Raw genomic sequence first — 23,165 nt, 5'->3', positions numbered from 1 at the left:
ACCACATTAATTTTTTCTTAAATCTTTTTCCCCTTTCAATCTATAAAGTGAGGGTAAAGGCAATACCTGACTACCACAGTTGTTATGAGGATTAAATTAATATCTAAAAAGCTTGTAAAACAGTATCCAGCACTGAGAAGCACTCAACCAAAACAAATTATTTTTATAAAAAATGGAGTTTTCTCATTATAAGTGTTCATTAGACAACAGAAATGAGCATCTGACCAGTTTAATTGTATGTATTCACTATGAAAATTTATTTTCAGACATTAATGTCAACAATCACATGAATTTCCACATCTGAAGCTGAGCAAGTGACAATTTTTAAAGTCAATGAACTTAAAAAAAATAAGTTAATTGGCAATTTTCTTGCCGGTAGCCACTCAGAAGCATGCACCTGTCACGATGTGATGAACAATTTCATCTACTTTTTTCCATGAGACATGCAACACAAATAAGAACTAAATATGTCTACAAAATAATGAGGATGTATCCAGTGAGTAGCCCCCAAGTACTATTGGCAGTTAGTTTCCTTTTATTACTATCTCCCACAACCATAGTGATTGTTTGTGTACTGACTCTTTCCCTCAAAAAGAATTGCAACTCATTGAGGGAGGGACAGGCAGTGTTTATCCAGTTCATTGCTATATCTTAGCATCTAGCCTGCTGTGTGACATATACCAGCAGTAAACATGTATTTGTAAAAGTATGAATAAGTGGCCAAATATAGAGCTTTATTTTATATTTTTGATTTACTTAAAAATGAATTGAAGCCAGGCATGGGGGTGTACAACTAGAACTCCAGTATTTGGGAGGCTGAGACAGATTTGAGGCTACATGCTAACCTCGCCATACTCTGTTTCAAAATAAAATAATAAAAAAAGATAGGGATGGGGTATAGTTCAGAGATCGAGTGTTCCTGGGTTTAGTCCCCAGTGCCCCCACCACAAATGCATTGCATGCTTGTGAGTCTCCTCTGATCATGTTCTAGGCAATAGAGATTTAAAAATGAATAAAATGTAGTCAGTGTGTTCAAAGTTCCCAGTTTATTTGGAGGGCAGATGTGTGAGCAAAGAATTGAAGATAAGCTTAACCACATATGAATGGGGGAGCAGATAAGGAAAGAGTTCACAGGATAGAGGTGGGGGAGATAGAATGTTCAAATTAGTGGAAAAAATGTATGCGATTGCACAAATGTGTGAAATAGCGAAACAAACGGGCAACCTTAAGTAGAATGAGAACCGAAGAGGATCAAGAGTGGGACAAAGGCCAAGCCCAGATCAAGGAAGACAACATGAGCATCCTCCACAACAGGCATCAGAGTGCAAAGACAAATGGGAACTTGAAAGATAAAATGTAAAGGAGTAAACCTCATTTTATAAATACTCCTCGGATTATGAATAATACTGTCCAGAAAGTGTCTGTAGCCAGGACTGTTAACTACCTCTGGATAACTATTCTCTTCAACCCACTACAATGTTAAACGCCCTGCCCTCCCTTAGCAAGGAGTGATCATGTGACAGTCTTTGGTCAATGAATAGGTTGATTCTTGTGTTAAACTTCTGGAAGTATCTTTAGAGATGAAGTATCTAGTACAGCGTCTGGAAGTATCTGTAAGGCTAGGAAGCACAAACTTATTTCTTGCCTGAAATGTGACATGATGGTTGAAGTTATCCCAACTACTGGACTAAGAGGAGATTCATTAAAAAATGAAGCCTCATGTTAAAATGTGAGAAGAATCAAGGTGGCATGAGTCTAGGTTTCTTATACTATGGAGTTTCATACAGTCATGGGATGTCTAGCTCTCTTCTCAGCTGTCTTTTATCATTTTAATTATTTTTGTGATGTGGAGTGTTCTACTTCTTATCTACACCCCCAGCCCTAGTCTATTTTATCTTGTTTTTATTTTGAAATAGGGTCTCATTTAGTCACTGAGGGCCTTGATAAACTGCTGAGGCTGGCCTCAAACCTGTGATCTTCCTATCTCAGCCTCCCAAGTACCATCATGTGTGCACCATCATGTGTGACTTCAAATTTCTTTTTTGTGAGAAAAAAAAATTAACATTTTTCCACAGAGTTTGTCACTTTTATTTGGACATTTTATTCTGCTTACCTAATTCTTAGTAATACAACTATGGCAATGTAGAAAGGTTTCAAGAAAGATGCAACATTTGAAGAAGAAACAGGACATCAAAGAAGAACCAGCATGTTCATAGAAATCATGAAGGGTATAGTGTGCTCAGGATATAGAGAGACCTTTCGTATAGTGAGAGCACAAGAGATTCCGTGAGAAAGGGCTGGAGGAGGGCGAAAGGAATTATGAGCACCAATTCAAAGCCTTAAATATCACACTGAGTTTATATTTTATGGTGTAATGTAGGGAATTGAAGGTTTTCTGATAGTTAAATGACAGGGCCATGACTGGTTTTTAAGAATAATGACACAGAGAGCTATGTGGACTAGCAAAAGAAAAAAAAAACAGATAAATAATTTTAGAGGTAACCACAGGACCCCGGGAGATTTAAGAGGCCTGAATTAAAGGCTCTGACAATAAAAATCAGAGAGGGAACATAAAGAAGGGAGATTTAGCAAGAGCATAAGATGTAAGAATTGGTGACCACCTATCAAGTGACGCAGCTATACATTTCCTGGGCATCTTTCCAAAGGAACTAGAATCAGAATATTATAGTGATACATGTATATACATGTTTATAGTAGCATAATTCACAATAGCCAGAAGGTAGAATCAGCCTAGGTATCCATCAATAGATGAATGGACAACTAAACTGTGGTATTACACACGATGAAATTTTACTCAGCCATAGGAAGAACAAAATTATGTCTTTTGCAGGAAAATGGGAGAAACTTGAGAATATTATGCTAAGTGAGGTTAGCCAGTCCCAGAAAACAAAGAGTTATATGTTTTTCCCATATGCAGATGCTGGATAGGAAGAACTGGAAAACAATAGAGACCTCAGAGAAGCAGAGATTCCAGTGGAGTAATAGGGGTTAGGGAAGGGAGATGAGGGATAGAGACTTAAAAAGGTAATATTTTAATTCTATCTATGTAGATGAAATTACAAATACCAATCTCAATCTTCTGAGGTAGGAGGGGTTTGGGACCTGGAAGGAAATGCACAAAGCACTGTGTGGATGTGTATTTCTATAACACTATGCCTCAGTATGATGTGTAATTACAAAGCACCAATAAGTGCATATAAAAAATATAAATATAAATATAAAAAATTAGTGACCACATAGTTGTAGGGAGCGAAAGAGAAGAAATGAGCATGATTGCCAGAAATATAAAATGCAGCTCAGACAGTTGAACTGATGGTGAGTCCATTCGACATGCCAGGGAATAGGAAAAGAAGATAGATAAATTAACAAAAGCATGTAAACAAAAGGCAGGCTTTGTAGAATAAATAGAAAGGGCAAAGGAAAACTGTGATGCAGAAAGATTGTTTTTTGGATGACTTTTTCTTGTATTCACATTATAGCTCAAATTGTACTTTCTCCTGGAGGCCTCCTCCCTGGCTCCTCTTCTGAGGTAACAGGGTCCTCCCCACCATGGGGAAGCTAGCATGTCACTGTGTCCTTTCTTCAGAGCACTTCTGATGCTATAGCTTCTCTTTTATTATCTAATCTGACTAGAATTTAAGCTCCACAAGAAGGAATACTTTGCCTTATTCTCAGAGAATAAAACAAAGTAGTTGTCCCTGGCATACAGCAGGTGTTAAAAAAACTCACTATATGGAGCTGGGTGTGGTGGCTCAAGCTTGTAATCTCAGTACTTGAGAGGCTGCAGGTTCATGGCCAGCTTCAGCACTCTATGAAGCCCTCCAGAAATTAGTGAGACCCGTCTCAAAACAAAAAATAAAAATAGGGCTGAAGGTGTAGCTCAGAAGTAGACTGCCCCTGGGTTTAATCCCTAGTACCTAAACAAAACGAAACAAAACAAAACAAAAAATAAACAAACAAAAAAACTTACTACATGAACAAGTCACAGTAACTCAGAAATATGTGGAAAACAGAGATTACTGTGGACTGAATGTTTATGTCCTGCCAAAATTCATACATTGGAACTTCAGTTCCCAGTGGAATGGCACCTGCAGATGGAGCCTTCAGCAGGGAGTTAGGTCAGGAAGATGGTGTCCTCACAATGGGATTTGTATCCTTAAAAAAGACATGGGGAAGAACTTGCTTCTGATTCTCTGTTCTTGGCCATATGATGACATTTCCATAACAAGAAGACAGACCCATCAGAACAGGATCATACCAGCACCCTGATCTTGGACTTCTGAGTCCAGTGAGAAATACATTTGTTGGTTAAGCCACTCAGCCCAAGGTATTCTGTCATCACAGTTTAAACTAAGAGATTGTAAGAATAAAGTAACACGGGGACCAAAGACAACATATAGCAGAGCTTCTTCTTATTGACAACAAGGAAGCTGAACACCAGCAACACCCATAAAGACTTGCCCCAAAAGATATACCCCATTATTTGGGATGAGTCAGAGGACCTGAGCTCAAGTCTAATTTTTCCATTAGCTAATAACATAAATGTGTTATGTTATTATATAACATATATGTTATTATGTTATTATGTTATTAATAACATAAATTAATAACATAATAATAACATAAATGTTATTATTAGCTAATAACAGGCATGGTGATGCACAATTATAATCCCAGTACTTGGAAGGCTGAGACAAGAGGATCACCAATTTTAGGCCAGTGCACAGAAACTTTGCCAAACTGTTTCAAAATTAAAAATAAATAAATAAATAAGTAAATAGGGCTTGGATGTAGCTCATAGTTAAAACACCACCTGGGTTTAATCCTTAGTACCATAAAAACAAACAACAAGTAACTTGGGAACCTCATTTCCTCAAAGTCATAAAAAAGTCCTTCCTCTGTCAATTTTTTTAATATTAAATAAAATGCTATATCTGAAGGTGTGCTGGTTCTGGGCCATCACTGATCTTTAAGTATCAGTCTTGATTCTTATTTAATATGTATCAGACACATTGGCATCCCCGGTAGTAGCCTTCAGATCTCTTCCCAGCTTGAGTTTCAACTTTCACAACATATTTCATTTGTTCAAAATTTTCCTCTGTGTACCACCATCTGGAACAATCTCTCTCACTTCATAGCTCTTCAGCCTTTTATTAATGAGGTATATAACAACACTATGTTTGACCTTAGCTGCTTTTAACTGTCTCCCTAAGTCTCTTAAGCGAGGAACTCAGCAAATTAACTTTTATTATAAGTGCTGAGAGTCAGGGAAGCATGGTGCTGTCCTTATTGCATACCTCTCCCTGTCTGTGTGAGACCTTGGACAAGTTATTAATCTCTTTCCCTAAGATTTCTTTCCTATAGAGATTGCAATAATATACATCCTAGGGTTTATGGGGATTGAATAGATTAACATCTGTAAGGGATGTTTAATAATGCTTAACATATATCTCAACAATTATTATCTACTGTTTTTCCTACCATTTTATTAAACCGTAAATGAAATTGTTGAAATCCCTCTCATAACACTACCATGAGACATTTCCACTTTTTTATACCCTACCAAATATGAAACTAAGACTCAGAGAGCTTAAGTCACTTCTCAGGTTCACACACCTGAAGCAGAGGCAGCCTTGATATTCATACTCCAGAGGAAGCTGCCCTTGGCCAGGACAGCATAAAGTTCCATTTTAAAGAAGCCAGATCATTTCACCATTGAAACAGACATTTATTGAGCTGGGCATCAACTATAACTTGAATGATATAAACTTTTGACCAGTGTCCTTAGTAAAGTAAGTGCAACAGATACTCAGACAGGAAGCTCAGGGAGATGAGCAAGCAGGAAAGCTTCAGGAGGACTTGGGCAGAGTCTGGACATTTGACCATTACTAATCACATTGACCCTCAGGTTATGATAACAACCTACCTAAAGGTGAACCCTAGATAGCTTTCTGTAGTAGTCAGGCCTGTACATTTTTTTCTTTTTCTTTTTCTTTTTTTTTGTCTTTACTTGAGGGCCCTTAAGCCAAACTGCTCAAGCATAGCCCAGGCCTCCCTTTAATGAACTTAATTACTAATCCCAAACTGTGACACATGTCAGAAGACTGACTCCTGAAGGGGTATCTCCTTAACTTTTTCACTTCTGGATGTGGAGCCTGTGCCATGCACAGACAGCTTTGTTAGCAGTATCTGTGTCAGTTACCACATTAACAGGGGACAAGCTCAGTTTATTGCCTATAATGAATCCACTAATCACCGTTTCCATTGGGGACTTTCCAGAATCACAGTGGGTTATAAAGACTCGATATTCCCATACTTTTCAGTGATTTATGATACACTTTACACTGTATTTACCATGATCTTCCTAAAAACAATAAGCAATGAAAGTGCTTCGAATTTTATAATTTTATGTCAAATAGAACAAACCCCATTTACATCTCAGAGTCAGTGACTTTCAACTTAGGCTTCACAAAGAATCACCTCTCACTCAGCTAGGAAAGGTTTCAACATCCCTAAGTCTACCCTCAGGCTCTAGCCCAGGCCCATTAAGAAGGAATCTTTTTCTTAGGGTCCAAGCATCAGTATTTCTAAAGTATATTCAAGCAATTACGATGTGCAGCCAAGGTTAAGAAGCAGTGCTTCAAGCAATCAGAGAAAGTACTTGCACTATGCTTAAAATCAACAAACAAAACCCCCCAAAGTTCCTGAGATAGGCTTTAAAGTGATGTGATTCCAATGGGCCATTGTTTATGTACTCCTCCAGCATGCCGCTTGACCTATCTTGCTTTGTTATTTCTTGACTACTTTTTCTTCATGTGACATCTCATTAGCTAGCTATTCTTGAGCTCTATGCTATTGAATTTCCAAAATGAAACACTTCTGGGCAGACACATCCTTTGGGGCAAATACATCCTTTGGTAGAAATAAAAACAATAAAAATACATTTCCATTAAAGCTTCTTGTGGAGCAGCAACTAACTACTTTTTCACCAAAGGAAAAGCTCATGAAAGTCCATTTGTTTTTCAAATATTCAGATAACTGTGGAACTTCTCAGTGATAATACAAGGACAACAAATTGGGACTGAGATATGATACGTGTAGAAAATAGAACAGTAGGAGAAAGTAAGCCATTAGAACAAGATATCTGCCTGATTTGTCAGAGAATAAATAGCTACAGTAGTCCCTTAAGAATGGGTCTTTCAAGCCAGGTGTGGTGGCGCACACTTGTAATCCCCGCACTTGGGAGGTCGAGACAGGAAGCTCAGCGTTCGCAGACAGCCTCAGCTACTTAGTGAGGACCTCCACAACTTAGTGAGACTCTGTTTCAAAATAAAGAATAAAAAATAGGGCTAGGGGTATAGCTCAGAGGTAGAATGCCCCTGGGTTCAATTCCCAGTACTGGTCTTTCAGGTATATCAGTTTAAGAAAGTCAATTTAAAAGCACAACAGAAGCCAATAATCCCAGTACTTGGGAGGCTGAGACAGGAGAATTGTAGATTTAAGGCTAGTCCTAGCAATTTACCAAGACCCTACACAACTTTGTGAGATTCTGTTTCAAAAATGAAAAAATAAAAGGGGTTGGAGATATAGCTTAGATGTAGCATATGACTGAGTCTTCAGCACTAACAAACAAAACAAAAAAACCACAACAGAATTTAAAAAGGGAGACATAATATTATAAAATACCCTAAGCATCAGATACAGTTCCTGAGGCCCTAAGAAAATGTTTTAGTACTTCTGTTTTTTTTTTTTTACATAGAGTAGGTTTTTTTAGTTCAATGCAAGTATAATCTTAAAATTTCAGGAAGACAATATAACAGTGTGTGTGTGTGTGTGTGTGTGTGTGTGTGTGTGCGCGCGCGTGTGCGCGCACGGGCCTTTTTAAATTGCAACCTTACTAGTTGCAAACTTGGGATCCTCCTGTCTCAGCCTCTGAAGTACTGGGATTATATGTGTACACCACCAGGCCTGGCTTACTATAACATTTTAAGTTATTTCTCTTTCTCTCTCTCTCTCTCTCTCTCTCTCTCTCTCTCTCTCTCTCTCTTTTTTTTTGGTGGTACTGGGGTTCCTGGAAGCCCTTCTCCCTCCAGGCTACACTCCCAGACCAATTTTATACTTTTTTATTTTTGGAAACAGGGTCTCTTAAGCCAGCAGGGCTGGCTTTGAATCTGCGTGATCCTCCTGAATTCCCAGACAGTGTTGGATATTTAGAAGATTTGAAAATACTCAACTTTACATTAAAGGCAGTGAAACCAACATACTAAAGTTGACGAGGAAATAATGTAATGATATATATATATATATATATATATATATATATATGTATTCTCTCTCTCTATCTATACACACACACACACACACACACACACACACACACAGAATACATATATGTTCTGGGCCACTTATTACCTTTCAGAGCAAAGTGATAAGTAGAAGAGTAGGGAATCTGCTGATTCCAAAGACTGAAAAGTACACTTAGGTTATCTGGGCTCGACACTGAAACGAATATGGATAGTGTTGCCTCTATTACTGAATTCCTATTGCCTCAGGGTATAGTTTTAGCCAAAATTAAGCTGTTTTCTGGCAGGTACACATTTTTCATCTCTGGATAATACTACATTCTCAACAGAAAAGAACATTAACAATATGGTTTTAGCAGTGGTCATGGGGGGAAAAAATACACAGACAGAAGAAGATCTTTCTGTTGAAGGACAAATGTGCTAAAAGCATCAAATTGTACCAAAAGACTGTACCACTATTAATCATTTTCAGGATAGTTCAAAGAAATGAATGTGTTCTTCCTTTGTCATCACAGGTAATTCTGGAAAATGGTCCAATTAAAAGTGAATAGTAGCCTAAATCACAAGGATCTGTTATTGTACACAGTGACTCAAAAAATTAATGCCTAACTGTCCAGTTCTATAGCCAAGTGCTTGGTCATCTCACTTCTGTAATATGGCAACTTCCTCCTCAGAGAGCCCTTACCCTCCGCTGCCTGTGCCCGGAATCAATCAGAAGTACCATTTACCCATTGCTTAGCAACACCTCTTAGTCCAAAGCCTTATCTATGCCTCCCAGATGAATCTCACTATGATCAGTTCCTTATCTATGTTCCTGGACCCGTGGCATTCTTTATTTTCTCTCATCCTCTTCTCTTACTAACTTACAACTCACATGTGTCAACCTTGCTTTTGGACCACACTTTCCTATTAGATCACTCTCTTGTCCTGTTGTCCCAAACCATAGCTGTGTTCACATCCACTGGCTATCACATTTGAAGCACATTCTACAAATATCACTGCTAATATTATAATGATATTGTGATTGTCACCTAACTCTGCCTTTTTCTTTGCTCTTTTCTACAAAAGCCCTAGAATTTATGCCCTAAAACCAAAATCATTTGTATCTTCCCATATTAATTAAACCAAGTCCTTTTTACTTTGTTTAGAGTCATTGACATATATATATGTATTATGGTACTGGGGTTGGAACCCAGGGGCATTCTACCTCCTAACTTCATCCCCAGCCCCGTTTTTTATTCTTTACTTTGAAACAGGGTCTCACTGAGTTGCAAAGGGTCTCACTAAGTAGCTGAGGCTGTCCACGAACCAAGATCCTCCTGTCCGAGTCTCCCCAAATGCTGGGATTACAAGCATGCACCACCATGCCTGACTGACCTATTAATATTTTTAAAGTGTAAGATGTGTGCTTTTGTATCTTTTTTCTTTATGAAGTGATATACACAGATTCTTGGTTGTTTTATTAAGCCCTTGAGGTGACCATGTTATTTTTTAATGAATATTCACTACTTCTTCTCCTTTGAGTTTGGCAAAGCTCAAAAAAATGTGGCTTGTTCTGTATGCATAGTTATTAGTGGATTTAACTTGAGCAGAGCATTTGGCAGTGCTGTGTTGTGGCCTTGATTTGTTATGCTTTGGCCATCATAAAGCAAAATTTCACCTGTGGTTAGCCACTGTCCCTCCTCCTGGACCCAAGAAGAAAACATGAGTCAGAGATGTTCCAGAAAACCTGGTATTTTACAACCTGAAGTTATTGGTCTAGCCAACTGGCAAAAAGGTGTAGGGGATATGAATATTGCTATATGCCACTTGACTTAATAGTTATTTGTTATATACACAAAATCCACTGCTCTACTGGGATAACAGTAAATAGTAGACTAAGCTTTGCCATATATTAGTTGAGTTAGAATAACTATAAGGTAAGAGGTTTAGATTAATTGAGCCCCAGTTACTTAATGAGATTTAAAATGAGTGATTCTCAAGTATGCCACTCCCTACAGTGTAGTTCCATAAAATAGGTCAAAAAATTACCAAACTACTAAACTAATATATAAGAAGGTTGGTAATAAAAAAAACAAGCATTTTAGAATCTTTCTGTTTCATTTTATTTTCAGAAAGTGGAAAGAATAGGACTTTCCTGGGTAGTGTTCAGTGTAACTCTGACATGTCTGCTGAAGGGAGAGAGTATGCTGGGAGGAGGGGACCCGGTCACTTGGCTGCAGAGTTCTAGGAGATTCACATGTTTTCTTGTGATTAAATCAACCTTCAGGGAGCCAGTCTTGGAGGTCACCAGCAAATTTTACTCACTCTGAGCTCCCTAAGAACAGAATATTCTCAATAGCTGGCATAAAACCATATTCAACATATCATGAGGAAGAATATAAATATTAAGTGAATAATAGTAACTAGAGAGTTCTGAAATGGGAAGATTTTTTTCTCTCTTCTATCTCCTTGCCTTTGATCTTCTTGAGTAATTTTAATTTTCACATAGGAGGTGTATGCTCTGCATGAGAGTCTGGGCTGTGTCATGTGGTAAGATCATACCAAACCCAAAATATGTCATTATAGAAGACTGAGCTTTTTTGATACACGTGGAATGATTCCAGTGATCCCTTCACTAATGACAGGGCTATAATGTCCCTTAATTTACCTTTCTAAAAAAAAGGCAGAAATATCTTTAAATATCTTTTGTACCTTTATTAGACACTTATATAAAAATTCCCATTGGTACTGAAATTTTCCTTTAGTTATTCAGTTGTCCTCTGCATAGATGTCAATAAATCATTCCAGAAGAACTATTTATATCTAAAATCAAATTTTCTATTCAGCAAAATTAGTACATTTGCTTGTAATGAAATTATTTTTGAGTAGTACTTTAGTATATGTTAAATTTTGTCACTCAGGTAATATTTTTTAAGAAGGAAATGTTCTTATGCAACATGACTAAAATGCCCTGGGGAACTCTGAAATAATTTTTTTTCATTAAATAGAGCTGAAATTATGTGAATAAGTAGAACATGAGAAATAAAAGAGGAAAACAAAGTATAGAACACAGGGGAATGAGAAAATAGAAAATAGACTATGAAAGGACCAGTGACTTATTCAAGGTTACCTAATAAGTCAGGAGAAAAATAGAGGGAGAGTTGGGACTGAGCCAAGAATCAAAACATATCCACATTAATGGCTATGCACTAAATCTGCCATTTCAATAGATAAGTACTCATATTTATTCTATAATATTTATCATTCTCTCAGCAGAGCTTCACATGTGTTACTTCATAAGTCTTTATTAAAAAATAATTACCCACACTGCTATCAACCAGAAATGAACAAAGCATGATTTCAAATACAAAACCTCACTTGACTTTCATAACGTCCCCTGAGGTAGGTATTATAATTTCTATCTTATGGATTAATGTAGGTTGAGAAAGATGAAAGGAATTGTTTAAGAACACACTGGCATAAAAATTGGGACATTTTCACTATACCATGATGCTTAGCATACCTCTTCAAATTCCAAACTCCTAAGGAGGCCCGAGGAGGGCAGTGAGAATATAAAAAGGTCAAAGGTTAAATAAAAGTTCTGCAGAGTTAGGTAGGAGGTTGTTGATACTTAGGATAATGGGAGAAATTTGACTACTTTGTTACATTTGACTTATTTTACTAACTAATCAAGTAAAATGCAAATTGATTATTTCTGAACAAGATTCTTTGACCCTTTTGATAAAAGATTTCTACCTGGGGATGTCTGACAGTTAAGACAAAAATCCAAATAGAGTTTGGAAATAGTATAGGTCCACTACAAGAAAGTGGTCACACCCTGCAAAAATCAAGTCTCTGTGTTCCTTGTCAATTTCTACAAAGCACTGTTCATCTGCTTTGCAAAAGGTTATAATAGACTTTTATTGAAAACAGAATTCTTTAATACAGAGCCTATCACAATGGGCCCTATCACAATGGTATTGAAGCCTCTGTGACAAGATGTCTCTCACCCACATCTATATGTAGCAGAGGAGTAAGCAAACAGCTCTCAGGCTGAGTCAAGTGACAGGGAGGGAGGGAAGAATCATGAGTGACAGCATGATAGGAGTTTAGTGAGTCCTTAAACTCCCTAGCTGAGCTATCTGAATCCATTTTCTGGTCTAACTCTGGCTGTTACTCCTTGAGCAAGTTATTTAATCTATTTATAACTCATTTTTCCATTTGCAAAATAGAGAAATAAAAGCATCTACCTCAAAGAATCAGTATGACTATCAAATGAGCTAATGTTCATCAAGTGCTTATTTTAGTTGGTTTTTTTGTTTCTATGACCAAAATTCCTGACAAGAGCAACCTAGAGAAGGAAAAGGTTTATTGGGCTCATTGTATCTGAAGTTTAGTCTACAGTTGACTGACTCTAGGGGAGGAACCAGTGCAGAAGGGCGTGTGTTAGAGAAAAGTCACTTTCAATCATGGTGGCCTGAAGCAGAAAGAGCATGAGGAGGGGCCCAGAGACATATAAGGTCCCCAAGGCCAGGCCCCTAGTGACATACCTGCTCTAGTCATGCTCTACTTCTGAACTTTCCTGCATCAGGGACCATGCTTTTGACACATACATTTTGGGGGAGACATTCTAAACCTAAAACGCATCCATGGCACCCCAAAAGCTCAGGCTCATCTCACAGTTCTAAAATGAGCTTAGTCTATCTTCAAGAGTTCCCCAGAATCTTAATATTCCCAGCACAGTACTGCTCCGAAGTCTCCTCTGAGACATAGGACAAGTTCTGTGAGCCCCTGTAAAAAATAAAATGCTACATATTTCCAAAACACAATGGTACAGAGTAAAGATTCATATTCCAAAAGGAAATAATAGAGGCATAGAAGGAGGGAATGGGACCAAACAGGCCAAAATTTAGCAGGGCGAACATTAAATGCTATAGCTCTTTGTCCAACGTATGGAGCACATGGTGGAGAGGTATTAGCTCAGAAGGGCTTGTAGAGCATCCCAACCAAACCCTATGGCCTTGCCAGTTGCCGCCCCCACAGTTCTTCTCCCTGTCTCTTTCTCGACCTGGACAATCCCCTTGTCGCCTGTAGCTTTCCTTGGCAGACAGTCAATGTTCCTAACATCTCTTAACCTCAGGGGTCTCCAATGCAGCTTCAGCTTACTTCTTACAGCTTCGCTTACTGCCTTCTCACAGGGATTCTGATCCTTCTATAATGTTACCTGGCCCCTCCCAGATCTCCTTTTCGAAGCATGGGGGAAGCCTTTGTGACTTCTTAACTTCAGCATCCAGCAGTCCAGCAGAACCAGCGACACATGGAAGACACCAGGTCTGCCACCAACTCAAACAGTAACCTGGCTCTCTTGGACCAAGGCTGTAGCAGACTCTGAATGCCTGAACTGAATATGGTAAAATAAAAAAGTTCTAGTGAAGCAACTTCTTAAGTGACCTCATATGAGCAGAGCACATTCGAGGCCTCTTCTCAAAGTAACCTCTTTCAGTCAAGTCCCAAAGATAGTGGGATGCATAGAGTCTTGTTGATTCCTGACATCCCATCAATGCATCGGTTCTATTGTCTTTGTGCAAAGCACTTAATTTTTCTTTAGTGACCTTAGTTCATCTCTTAGGTACCCACACTTTCTTTTACCCAATTTTTCATGAGATTTTATGGCTAAACTACACATTTTTAAAACCTTTCTTCTCTGCTTTTTTATCAAAATAAACCTGGCTAAAGTAGCCAACAATACCTAAGCCAGTGCTTGAATGCTCTGCTACTCTGAAACTGCCTCAATCAGATTAACTAGTACATCACCTTTAAATTTAGCCTCACACAAAGGCTCAGGAAAACAGAAAACTGTAGATAAGTTATTTACTAAAATCTAATGCTTGTGAGTTCCACTCCATTTCTCTATGAATTCTTGCTTTCTGATACCTCAGGAGCACAGTCCTTGCTGTTCGCATTCCAACTGGTATTTCCACCTTCAGAGTTCCCACCACAATCACCCTTTAAGCGCTGCTTAAAATATTCAAAGGCTTTTCCAGCCTGCATCTCCATAGCTTTCCAAATTTCTCCTAATAACCAGGTGCAAGGGCTTCTGAACCACATGATCAGGGAAGTCACAGCAACAACTCAATTCCCCGGTTCCAATTTCCATTTTGTCAGATTGTTCATCACTATGACCAAAATACCTGGCAAGCGCAACTTAGAGGAATAAAGGTTTATTGAGGGCTCACTGGTTTCAAAGGTCAGTCCATGGTCAGCCAACTTGGTGGAATAGAATGGCTTGGTGGCTAAGATTTGGCAGGAGGGGGGGAGCTGCCCTTAGTTCATGGTGGACAGGAAGCAGAGAGAGCAAGAGGAAGGATTAGGGAAATAGATAGTCACTAAGACCACACCCCCATGATTCACCTCCTCCAGCCAAGCCTCACTTCTGAAACTTCTTGCACTAGGGAGAGCCTGCTTTCAAAACATGAGCTTCTGGAGAGATATTTTAAACCCAAACCATTACCATGCTTAAAAAAGCATAAAGTAACCCCAACATAAGTGGTGGATAAGTAAATGTAGGCAGAAAAAGTATCAAGTTGAATAGGTAAAAAAGTGGGTAGCAGGTTGCTTTCACACACTGTGTTACTTCCTTTTACAGAGATTTCAATTTTCCTCAGCTGAGGCTACTTGATTCTTATCAGTAAGCTTAGCTCCATTTTCGGTTTGACCCCAACCTATCCTTGTTTAGAAAGATTTAAACTCTAGCTCAGTAGTTCAGGTGATTCAGCATTAAGTCAAGCTTGCTGTTATTCCTGTCCTGACCTTGTGTCCTAGTTTTAGTCACTTGTTCCTGTAACCAGGTTCCAAACTTGTACTCCAGTTCTAGCATTCTGTTCCCCTGTGGCTCAGTCTTGTCTTGCCGAACACGCTCAAGAAGTACACGTCTCCGGGAAGGTGGCCTTTAGACTAGACAAAGTTTGGTTCGCATATATTTTACATGACCCTTGGAACACTAGTTGCCTAGGTGTAAAAACTGCAAATATTTACATGGATATTCAAATTTCCAGCTCTTTTTAAGAAATGGGATGATCTAGCTACACTGGGTACCAAGTAGCAGCCACCCCCTTTAGAGAACCATGTGCTTTCATTTCTCTTCCATCTGCACTTTTCTTTGATTTGTGTCCGTGGTTTACTAGAAGCCTGCAAGCATTTGAGGTTGGGGTCTAAGTTTGAGAATTGCCAATATATACCAAGCATGACTTCATGCCAGGTACGATTCTAAGCACATCACACACTATATCCACTTAATCAACAGCTAGAAATCTATACTTTTTCATTGTCCCAATAACCATGCTTCAAACCCTCTGACTGCATGAGTCTGTGGTTTTCCATCTTTCCCAGTCACTATGCTTTCTTCATCAGCAGAGCCCCCTGGCAAAGTCCACTCTTCCGAACTGTGGCCCATCACCTGCCTTCCGTTCTTCCTCCCGGCCAGATTCTGTCCTCAAGAACTTTGGCCAACACTCTGGTTGTGTTATCGATTCTCAGGCTTCATTTATCTCCCTGACACTTTTAAGCTCTATGATTTTATAAAAATCAAGCTCTATGATTTTATAAAACCATATATTTTATAATACATAGATAAACTTTATTCTCACAAAACCTTTTCCAATTCTTGTTAGAAGACCAACAAAATCCATCAAATATTTGTTGATTGCTTATGTTCTATGCTCTGTCATAAAAATTTATTTGAGTATTCCTTTAGTTAGAAACCCAAAGAAGTCTGGCCATGTCTACTATAAGCAATTCAGTTTTCAGCAAAGCACCTAGCAAATTAACATTATTTGAACAGAAATATCTATGATTATTTTTTAGCATGGGTCCTTGTGCTTTACAAAACATGAATGAAAGAAAGAAATATTTGCACAACTAAGGCAAGATTTTTCAAATTATCAAAAGAAAATTCATGCTACTTAGGCCCTTCACAACTTAGTGAAACCCAGTTTCAAAATAAAAAATAAAAAATAGGGCTGAGGTCCCTAGGTTCAAACCCCAGTACCCCGCAAACAATCATAAAACAAATTCTACACTTCATAAGATTATATGTATTGCATGAAACTACATATCAAATTTTAAATTCAGTTAAGTTCTACCATAGTTTTTAAAGACAGTCTTAATAAAAATGTTACTTACATAAGGAATCGTATCCAAAGTATCTGTGTTGACGATTATTGGAGCAGGGCTTGCCTAAAAAAAAGAGAAGAAAAAACTTTAAATAACAAATATTCTATTCTGAGATAGGTCATGCTAACTTATTTAACAAAGAGCTCAGCATGTACTTCATGAAGACCTGTGCAAGCACCTTGGCAGGTGCTGGAGGATAAATAAAATGTCTCAGACTTTCTACACCTTCCTCAATTTCAATTCTTTTTTTTTTTTTTGCTGTATTACTAGATAATAAAATACAGTATGCATTTGTTATAGTCGGATCTGGAATATCCCCCAAAGTTTCCTGTTGAAAGCACGGTCCTCAGTGTAGCAAGGTTCATAGGTAGGGCTTTGGGAAAGTGATTGGATTATGGGGGCTCTGCCCTCATTTGTGGAATTAATGCAATCAATTAATTAATCAATTGTTAGCTGAATGTACTATTGGAAGAAGCCAGGAGGGGTATTATGCCCTGGAAGGGTTAATTTTATCCTAGGGTCTGCCTTCTCTCACCCACACTTCCTCTCCTCCCATTTCTTCTCTCCCAATCTCTTCTCTCTGGCTGCCATGAGCTGAGGAACCCTCTTCATGGCACACTCCTCTGTCATGGTGTTCTGTCTCGCCACAGGCCCAGATCAATGGAGCCAGCTGATCATGGGCTGAAGCCTCTGTAATCATGAGCCAAAATAAATCTCTCACCCCTTACCTTGTTGTTCTCAGTTATCTATCACAGCGATGGAAGGCTGACTAGCATGGCATTCTTAGAATTTATGTTCATTTTTTCTTAAATCCTGTATGGAAGTACAGGAGTCAAGGACTTGTGTATGAGATAAGGATCTCTAATAAATTGAGTGGAGGCTAAATCATCTTTTTAAAGGCAACCTTGCTAAAGAAATTAATTTCTCTCTCAAGAAAGTAAAAATTAAACCTAAACCAGTATTTATATCAATTCCCTTTACCTTTTCAAAGTATGTTATATTTAATGCATACGGTCACTTATTGATATCTTTTACACATGCACATATATACATTTTTATATATGTTGGCATACATCTATAGGTTTATGTTAACTTATTATGCATGTCATATCTGATCTTTTCTACATTTATGTATCTTTGATCATATAAACTAGAAATCTTTAGATAGAAAATCAAAAATTAGTCGGAGATGGCAGAAAATCATATTGGATATGCTAAACCTTCTTTTTCTTATAAAAATGTAAAATTTGCAGTAATCTCCTTTAATCTTGAGTGGGAATCTGTATAAACCTGATATAAGAGCCTTACAAGCCAAGTCATTAGATAATAAAAGATTGCAATCTCTATTTGCCTCACCAATCTGACTTCATGAATATTAAGTGCCTATCTTTATTTTCCTGGTTTTAGAATTTTCACAGCAACTTTCCCTTCATTCCCCAAAGGATCTTTAATCTCCATCCCAAATTACAGATTTCATTTAGATAGAGGAAATACTCTCATCATGATTAATCGAGAGCTGTCCTGTGCGATACGGTGTTCTGGCAAATGCTCAAATTTAGGGACATTTCATTAGCTGTGCCCTCTGGAGTTAACAGAGTTAACAGCTTTTTAATGTCAATCTGTGCCTGTGGAATCCTAATCAAATGATAAAAAAGTGGCAATTGAGCAGATTTTACAAAACAAAATTCCATGTCTTAAAGCAAAACACTGGGAATGATGAAAACAAACCTGACCTACATAGTGAGTGGGTCACCTAGATGTTTGTTGTATATTCATAATTATCAATGGGAAGTATCTTGTGGGTAAATAGGGACATTGGAGAAAGATTTTCAACCTCTCTCTCTCTCTCTCTCTCTCTCTCACACACACACACACACACACACACACACACACACACACACACACGCTTCTAAGGAGAAGGATTGAGGTTTGGAATTAGAAGACCTGGGCTCAAAGTTGGTGTATCCATTTCCAAATTATATGATTTGGGGATCAGCAGCTTCCTGCTGGTATAATTCTATGGCAACTCCTCTAAGGCTCACTGGCGCATTTCATTTTCTGTAGAATGAAAATAATAGTGATCACCTTTGAAAAGGTAAAAGATCGCCATGCGTGGTGGTGCACGCTCGTAATCCTCGTGCTTGGGAGGTGGAGACAGGAGGATCGCGCAGGTTCAAAGCCAGCCGTCCTGGCTTAAGAGACCCTGTTTCCAAATAAAAATAATATGAAATAGGTCTAGGAGTGTAGCCCAGTGGTAGAAGGGTTTCCAGGAACCCCAGTATGACAAAAAAAAAAAAAAAAGTTAAAGACCAAATGAGGTGGCACATTTGAATGTGCTTTAAATTTCAGGATTAATGTTATTAGAAAAAATATTTTTGTGGTTCTGGGGGTGGAACCCAGAGGCTTTCTACCTCCGGGCTATACTCCCAGACCTAATTTATATTTTATTTGAAGACAGGATCTCACTAAGTTGCTGAGAGCCTCACTAAGTAGCCGAGGCTGGCTTCAAACCTGTGCAATCTTCCTGTCTCAGCCTCCCAAGCACAGGGATTACAAGTGTGCGCCACCACGCCCAGATAGAAAATGTTTTTAAGGATAGACTACTATAAATATATTTGACTTGAGAAGCTGAGATAGGAAGACCACAGGTCTGAGGACAGCCTCAGACCCTGTTTCAAAATAAAAGTATAATAGAACTAGAGGCAAAGCTCAGAGGTAGAATGCCCTTGGATTCAATCCCCGGTATCTATCATACACACACACACACACACACACACACACACACACACACACACACACACACAGAGCTATTTGGTAGGTAGTTTTTTATTTGGTATATGGATTGTGAGCCATTTATACCCAGTGATCTTAACAATATGTTAGTGGCTACAGTTGCACTCTGATGAGATCATGTTAAAGGCAGTAATGACAATCAATGCCATGTATCCAATATATAAAATAATATAGATATGTAAATCCTAATTTACTCTCCAGAAAACCATACTGATCAGTTTTTTGTTTGTTTGTTTGTTTTGCAATACCAGGGATGGAACCCAGAGGTATTCTACCTCTGAGCTACACCCCCAGCCCTACGTTTTAGTCTTTTTATTTTTGAAAAAGGGTCTCACTGAATTGCAAAGGGCTTTGTTAAATAGTTGAGGCTGTTTGCGAACCACAGTCCTCTTGTCTCAGCCTCCGGAATTCTGGGATTACAGGTGTGCCACCAAGCCTGGCTCTGATCAGGCAGTTTTATCACTAGTTTTATGTTATAGATGAGAAAACTGAAGTTCAGGAAAATAAAAAACTGAAATTTGAACACTGGTCTTGTTGGCATCAAAATCCACCTTTTTTCCTATGAAGCTATTCCATTATCCCAGCATTTTGTCAGCTCTGTGGTATAACTGATATAAGATTCCTATGATAAAGTGTCATAGAAGAGCCAGACAAAGCAAAGACTACCCTGAATGTGGGATTGGCCTCAGGACTCTGCAGGTAGATATTAAAAGCAATCTGGTGAAGCCTTTGTATGTATTTTTGTGTTTTTATGTTTCTAGCTTTGATGACATCTTTTCTGTTTTATATTTGGTTCCTGTGAATCATGAAAGATGTTGGATCATGAAAAATCTTGTCTTCTATCCTTGACTAAACAGAAAGCTCTATAAGTAGCTGTGTTTTCAGTCTAACTTTGGCCAATAAATATGTATTGATTTAATTTGGGGCTTTCATCCTATCTTCTGTTTTTGTTTTTATAGATTTTATTAATGTTATGGGAATACATTTTATACATAAGCCATTTTCTAAGTGATACCACTAAAACTTTTCTATGTTTATGCTACTATATTCCATATCCTAAAAGTAAATATGTCTTTCCACTTTAAACTGCTTCAAAATGAACAAGGATCATATATATCCCTAGAATTCTTCAAAGCACTTAGAACACAGAAGTACTTCAACCAAACTTAGGAAATATTGACTAAATGTAGCTATAAAATATAGATGGTGGTAAAAAAAAGAAGATAGAAGATTATATATATATATATATATATATATATATATATTTATATTTACAAGCTTTGTAGAACCTTTCTAAGATAACCCCCAAACTTCTTATGTTACCAACAAAAATTGTTACTATTTTTTCAATGTTCGGTATCAACCTCATTTGATCACTTTTACTTAACACAACCCAGCTTTTTAAAAGTATAATTAATAATTTCATGATGAGAGGATGTAAACTTTGTAAACACTGGCATAGAAGATCTAGAGTATGTTGAATCTATGCTATATGAAAGCTCATTGCTCCTTTTAAAAACAACTTGAAGCCGGGCATAATCCCAGCATTTGGGAGGCTGAGACAGGAGGATCGTGGTTCGTGGACAGCCTCAGCTACTTAGTGAGGCCCTTTGCAACTCGGTGAGACCCTGTTTCAAAATAAAGAATAAAAAAACCAGGGCTGGGGGTGTCGCTCAAAGGTAGAATGCCCCTGGTTTCCATCCCCAGTACTGAAAACAAACAAACGAAAACCAACAACAACTAGAAGCCACAATTAATATTTACATTCCTAAATTTAATAAAATGCATGAACAAGCAGGATGTGTGGATTGTTTGAACACACATATACACATCACATGATTTTGACATTGGCAATCCCAAGTGTGAGTGCCAAAAAGAGGTCAAGGTAGGTTCTGCCAGATTCCCCAGACTGCTTGCAGAAGTTTCTTGGAATATTTTAGGGACCAAGTGGCACAAATACCAGAAGAAATAAAAAATCTAAAGCAGTAGCAACAGGGAATGTAGTAGACTCTCAGTATACGAGCTGGTAATTCCAGATCTTTCCTTAGGCCAGACTAGCTCCTGTTCCTTTTTCTACTTTTACAATTATAAGCAACCTTGCCCAGTTGTTCTAATTTGGTTTCTGAGTCTTGAAAACCAGTTCCCTGGTTACTCTGATGATTTTTCTTCTCCCTGCACAGTGCCTAGGCATTTATGTCCTCCCTCTGCATGTACATAGCCCCTTTATTTGCACCTCTAAATGAATCTGGTGACTCAGCAGATTCCAGTCTCCTTCTTCATATGCTTATTTCCATTGACTGAAAAGAGACTCATAACAAATCTGGAAAACAATCTCCTTTTAATCAGAGCTTCAAGGCTTGTCTTTATGTAAATCTAGGCAGGCGCTTTTGAAACTATAAAGGATTTTTTAAAAGGCAATCTTTCTTGGGTGACCCAGACAATAGGAGGCAAGTGGTTTTCCTTTTATATTACATTCTCTTCCATGCAGTGAGAACCAGCTTCAGCAAGAATGTAGAATCAAGCTAATTACAGAGAAGTAAGTAGCAAGCAGAGCATACTGATAAAATTTAAATTATTAGGTAAGGTTATTGGTGAATCTCAGCTACCTTTCTGTCTTTGAGTTTTATGGAATAGCCAATGATATTTGCTAAGTCCCATAACTGGAAAATAACTTCTGACATAAGTAAGCAGGCAATCACCAGGCCAACCACATTAAGAAACCTTGTTAAGCAAGGGGGTTCTGATGGAGTACAGTGGCTGAGTAGCCAAGGCACAATGTCTGAGGGGCCTCCATATACAAGTCCAGGCTAGCCTTCAAAAAGGCAAAAAGACTGAATCCAGGCTGACAAAAGCTTTCAGCAAGCAAGAGAGAAAAGAAGAGAAACTCACTAGTTCATCAAATACACGAGATGCAGCCATGACTAGTGACTAGTAAGGTTTATAGGGCTAGGAGTTGTGCAGGGATTTTAACTAACCTATTGCATGCAACTAGAAGGCAGGTGTTGTCAAAAGACCAGGTTAATAAGCAGATTATGGCAAGAATAACAAAAAAGCTGCTGGTGCCTTTAGGTTAACATTTCAGCCAAGCAGTACGATACTAAGTGGGCAAGGAGACTTTTGTTCATTTAGAAGAACATAGGCCTTACACATAAATCTTATATATATGCCTTGGCATGATGATTACAAATAATGGAAACCATCAAGAGTTTCAAAATGAGTTGTGTGTTTGTGTAATTTCACTGTTAGAGCTGGAGACCTCAGAATCTGAAGGTTCTTAGAGTAGCTATTACAAAATACCAGGTTAACAGAATTTTAATTTCACACTTATGCAGAAAGTAGTTATCAGGATGAGCCCCAGTCAGATCATATTCTGATTCTCCCTAGAAAAGTAGATGCTGGAGTTGCCACATATATACTCTATCGTGTCTCAAATGAGGTATCAGTACTAAGCAATGGATTGATGTACTAAGGGCTGAACTTAGGGCAACTGTATTTTGTGTTAGCTTTTCCTCTAACCCTCCATTGTATTAGCCTAGTCTGGAAATAAAAATAGGCATGGTTGGGAGGAGGGCCTTTTCCTTCACTCCCTGAATGGCACTCTTGTATTTTGATGGAACAGAAGCCTTCTCTTATGTCTCCTCCTTTTACACAATCTATTGTGCTGGAGCCTCACATCTCTTGGTACTAATAAGATCCTTTATACGGTTCAATGAAGTTTCTGCCAAAGTCTCATGTGTTGAATGTTTGTCCCCAATGCAGCAATACTCAGAGGTGGGGCTTTTGGTGAAGTGATTGGATCCTGAGGGCTCTGACCAAATCAGTGGGTTAATCCATTGAAAGATTAATAATATGTTGACATTGGGGGGGGGGTGTTGGAAACTTTATAAGGTAGAA

The 23,165-nt window shown here is 38.2% G+C and overlaps 1 protein-coding gene across 20 annotated transcripts in view; it reads right to left on the bottom strand.

Annotated features, from left to right (window-relative positions):
- The window catches only part of DLG2 (discs large MAGUK scaffold protein 2), a gene marked incomplete at both ends in the record, with an annotated part of 2,113,672 nt that overhangs the window by 760,681 nt on the left and 1,329,826 nt on the right, over positions 1-23,165 (bottom strand). For 19 of the 20 annotated variants that reach the window (XM_080704556.1, XM_080704554.1, XM_080704555.1 and 16 more), the window contains one exon: positions 16,488-16,541. The exons of the other annotated variant lie outside the window; for it this stretch is intronic. In XM_080704556.1, coding sequence (XP_080560682.1) covers positions 16,488-16,541 — 54 coding nt within the window. The remainder of the gene's footprint in view (positions 1-16,487; positions 16,542-23,165) is intronic. 20 annotated transcript variants of the gene reach the window in all.

The sequence above is a fragment of the Muscardinus avellanarius genome (genome assembly GCF_963383645.1).
Source record: "Muscardinus avellanarius genome assembly, chromosome: 1".
NCBI classification, from domain to species: Eukaryota; Metazoa; Chordata; class Mammalia; order Rodentia; family Gliridae; genus Muscardinus; species Muscardinus avellanarius.
This window is presented reverse-complemented; position numbering and strand designations above follow the sequence as displayed.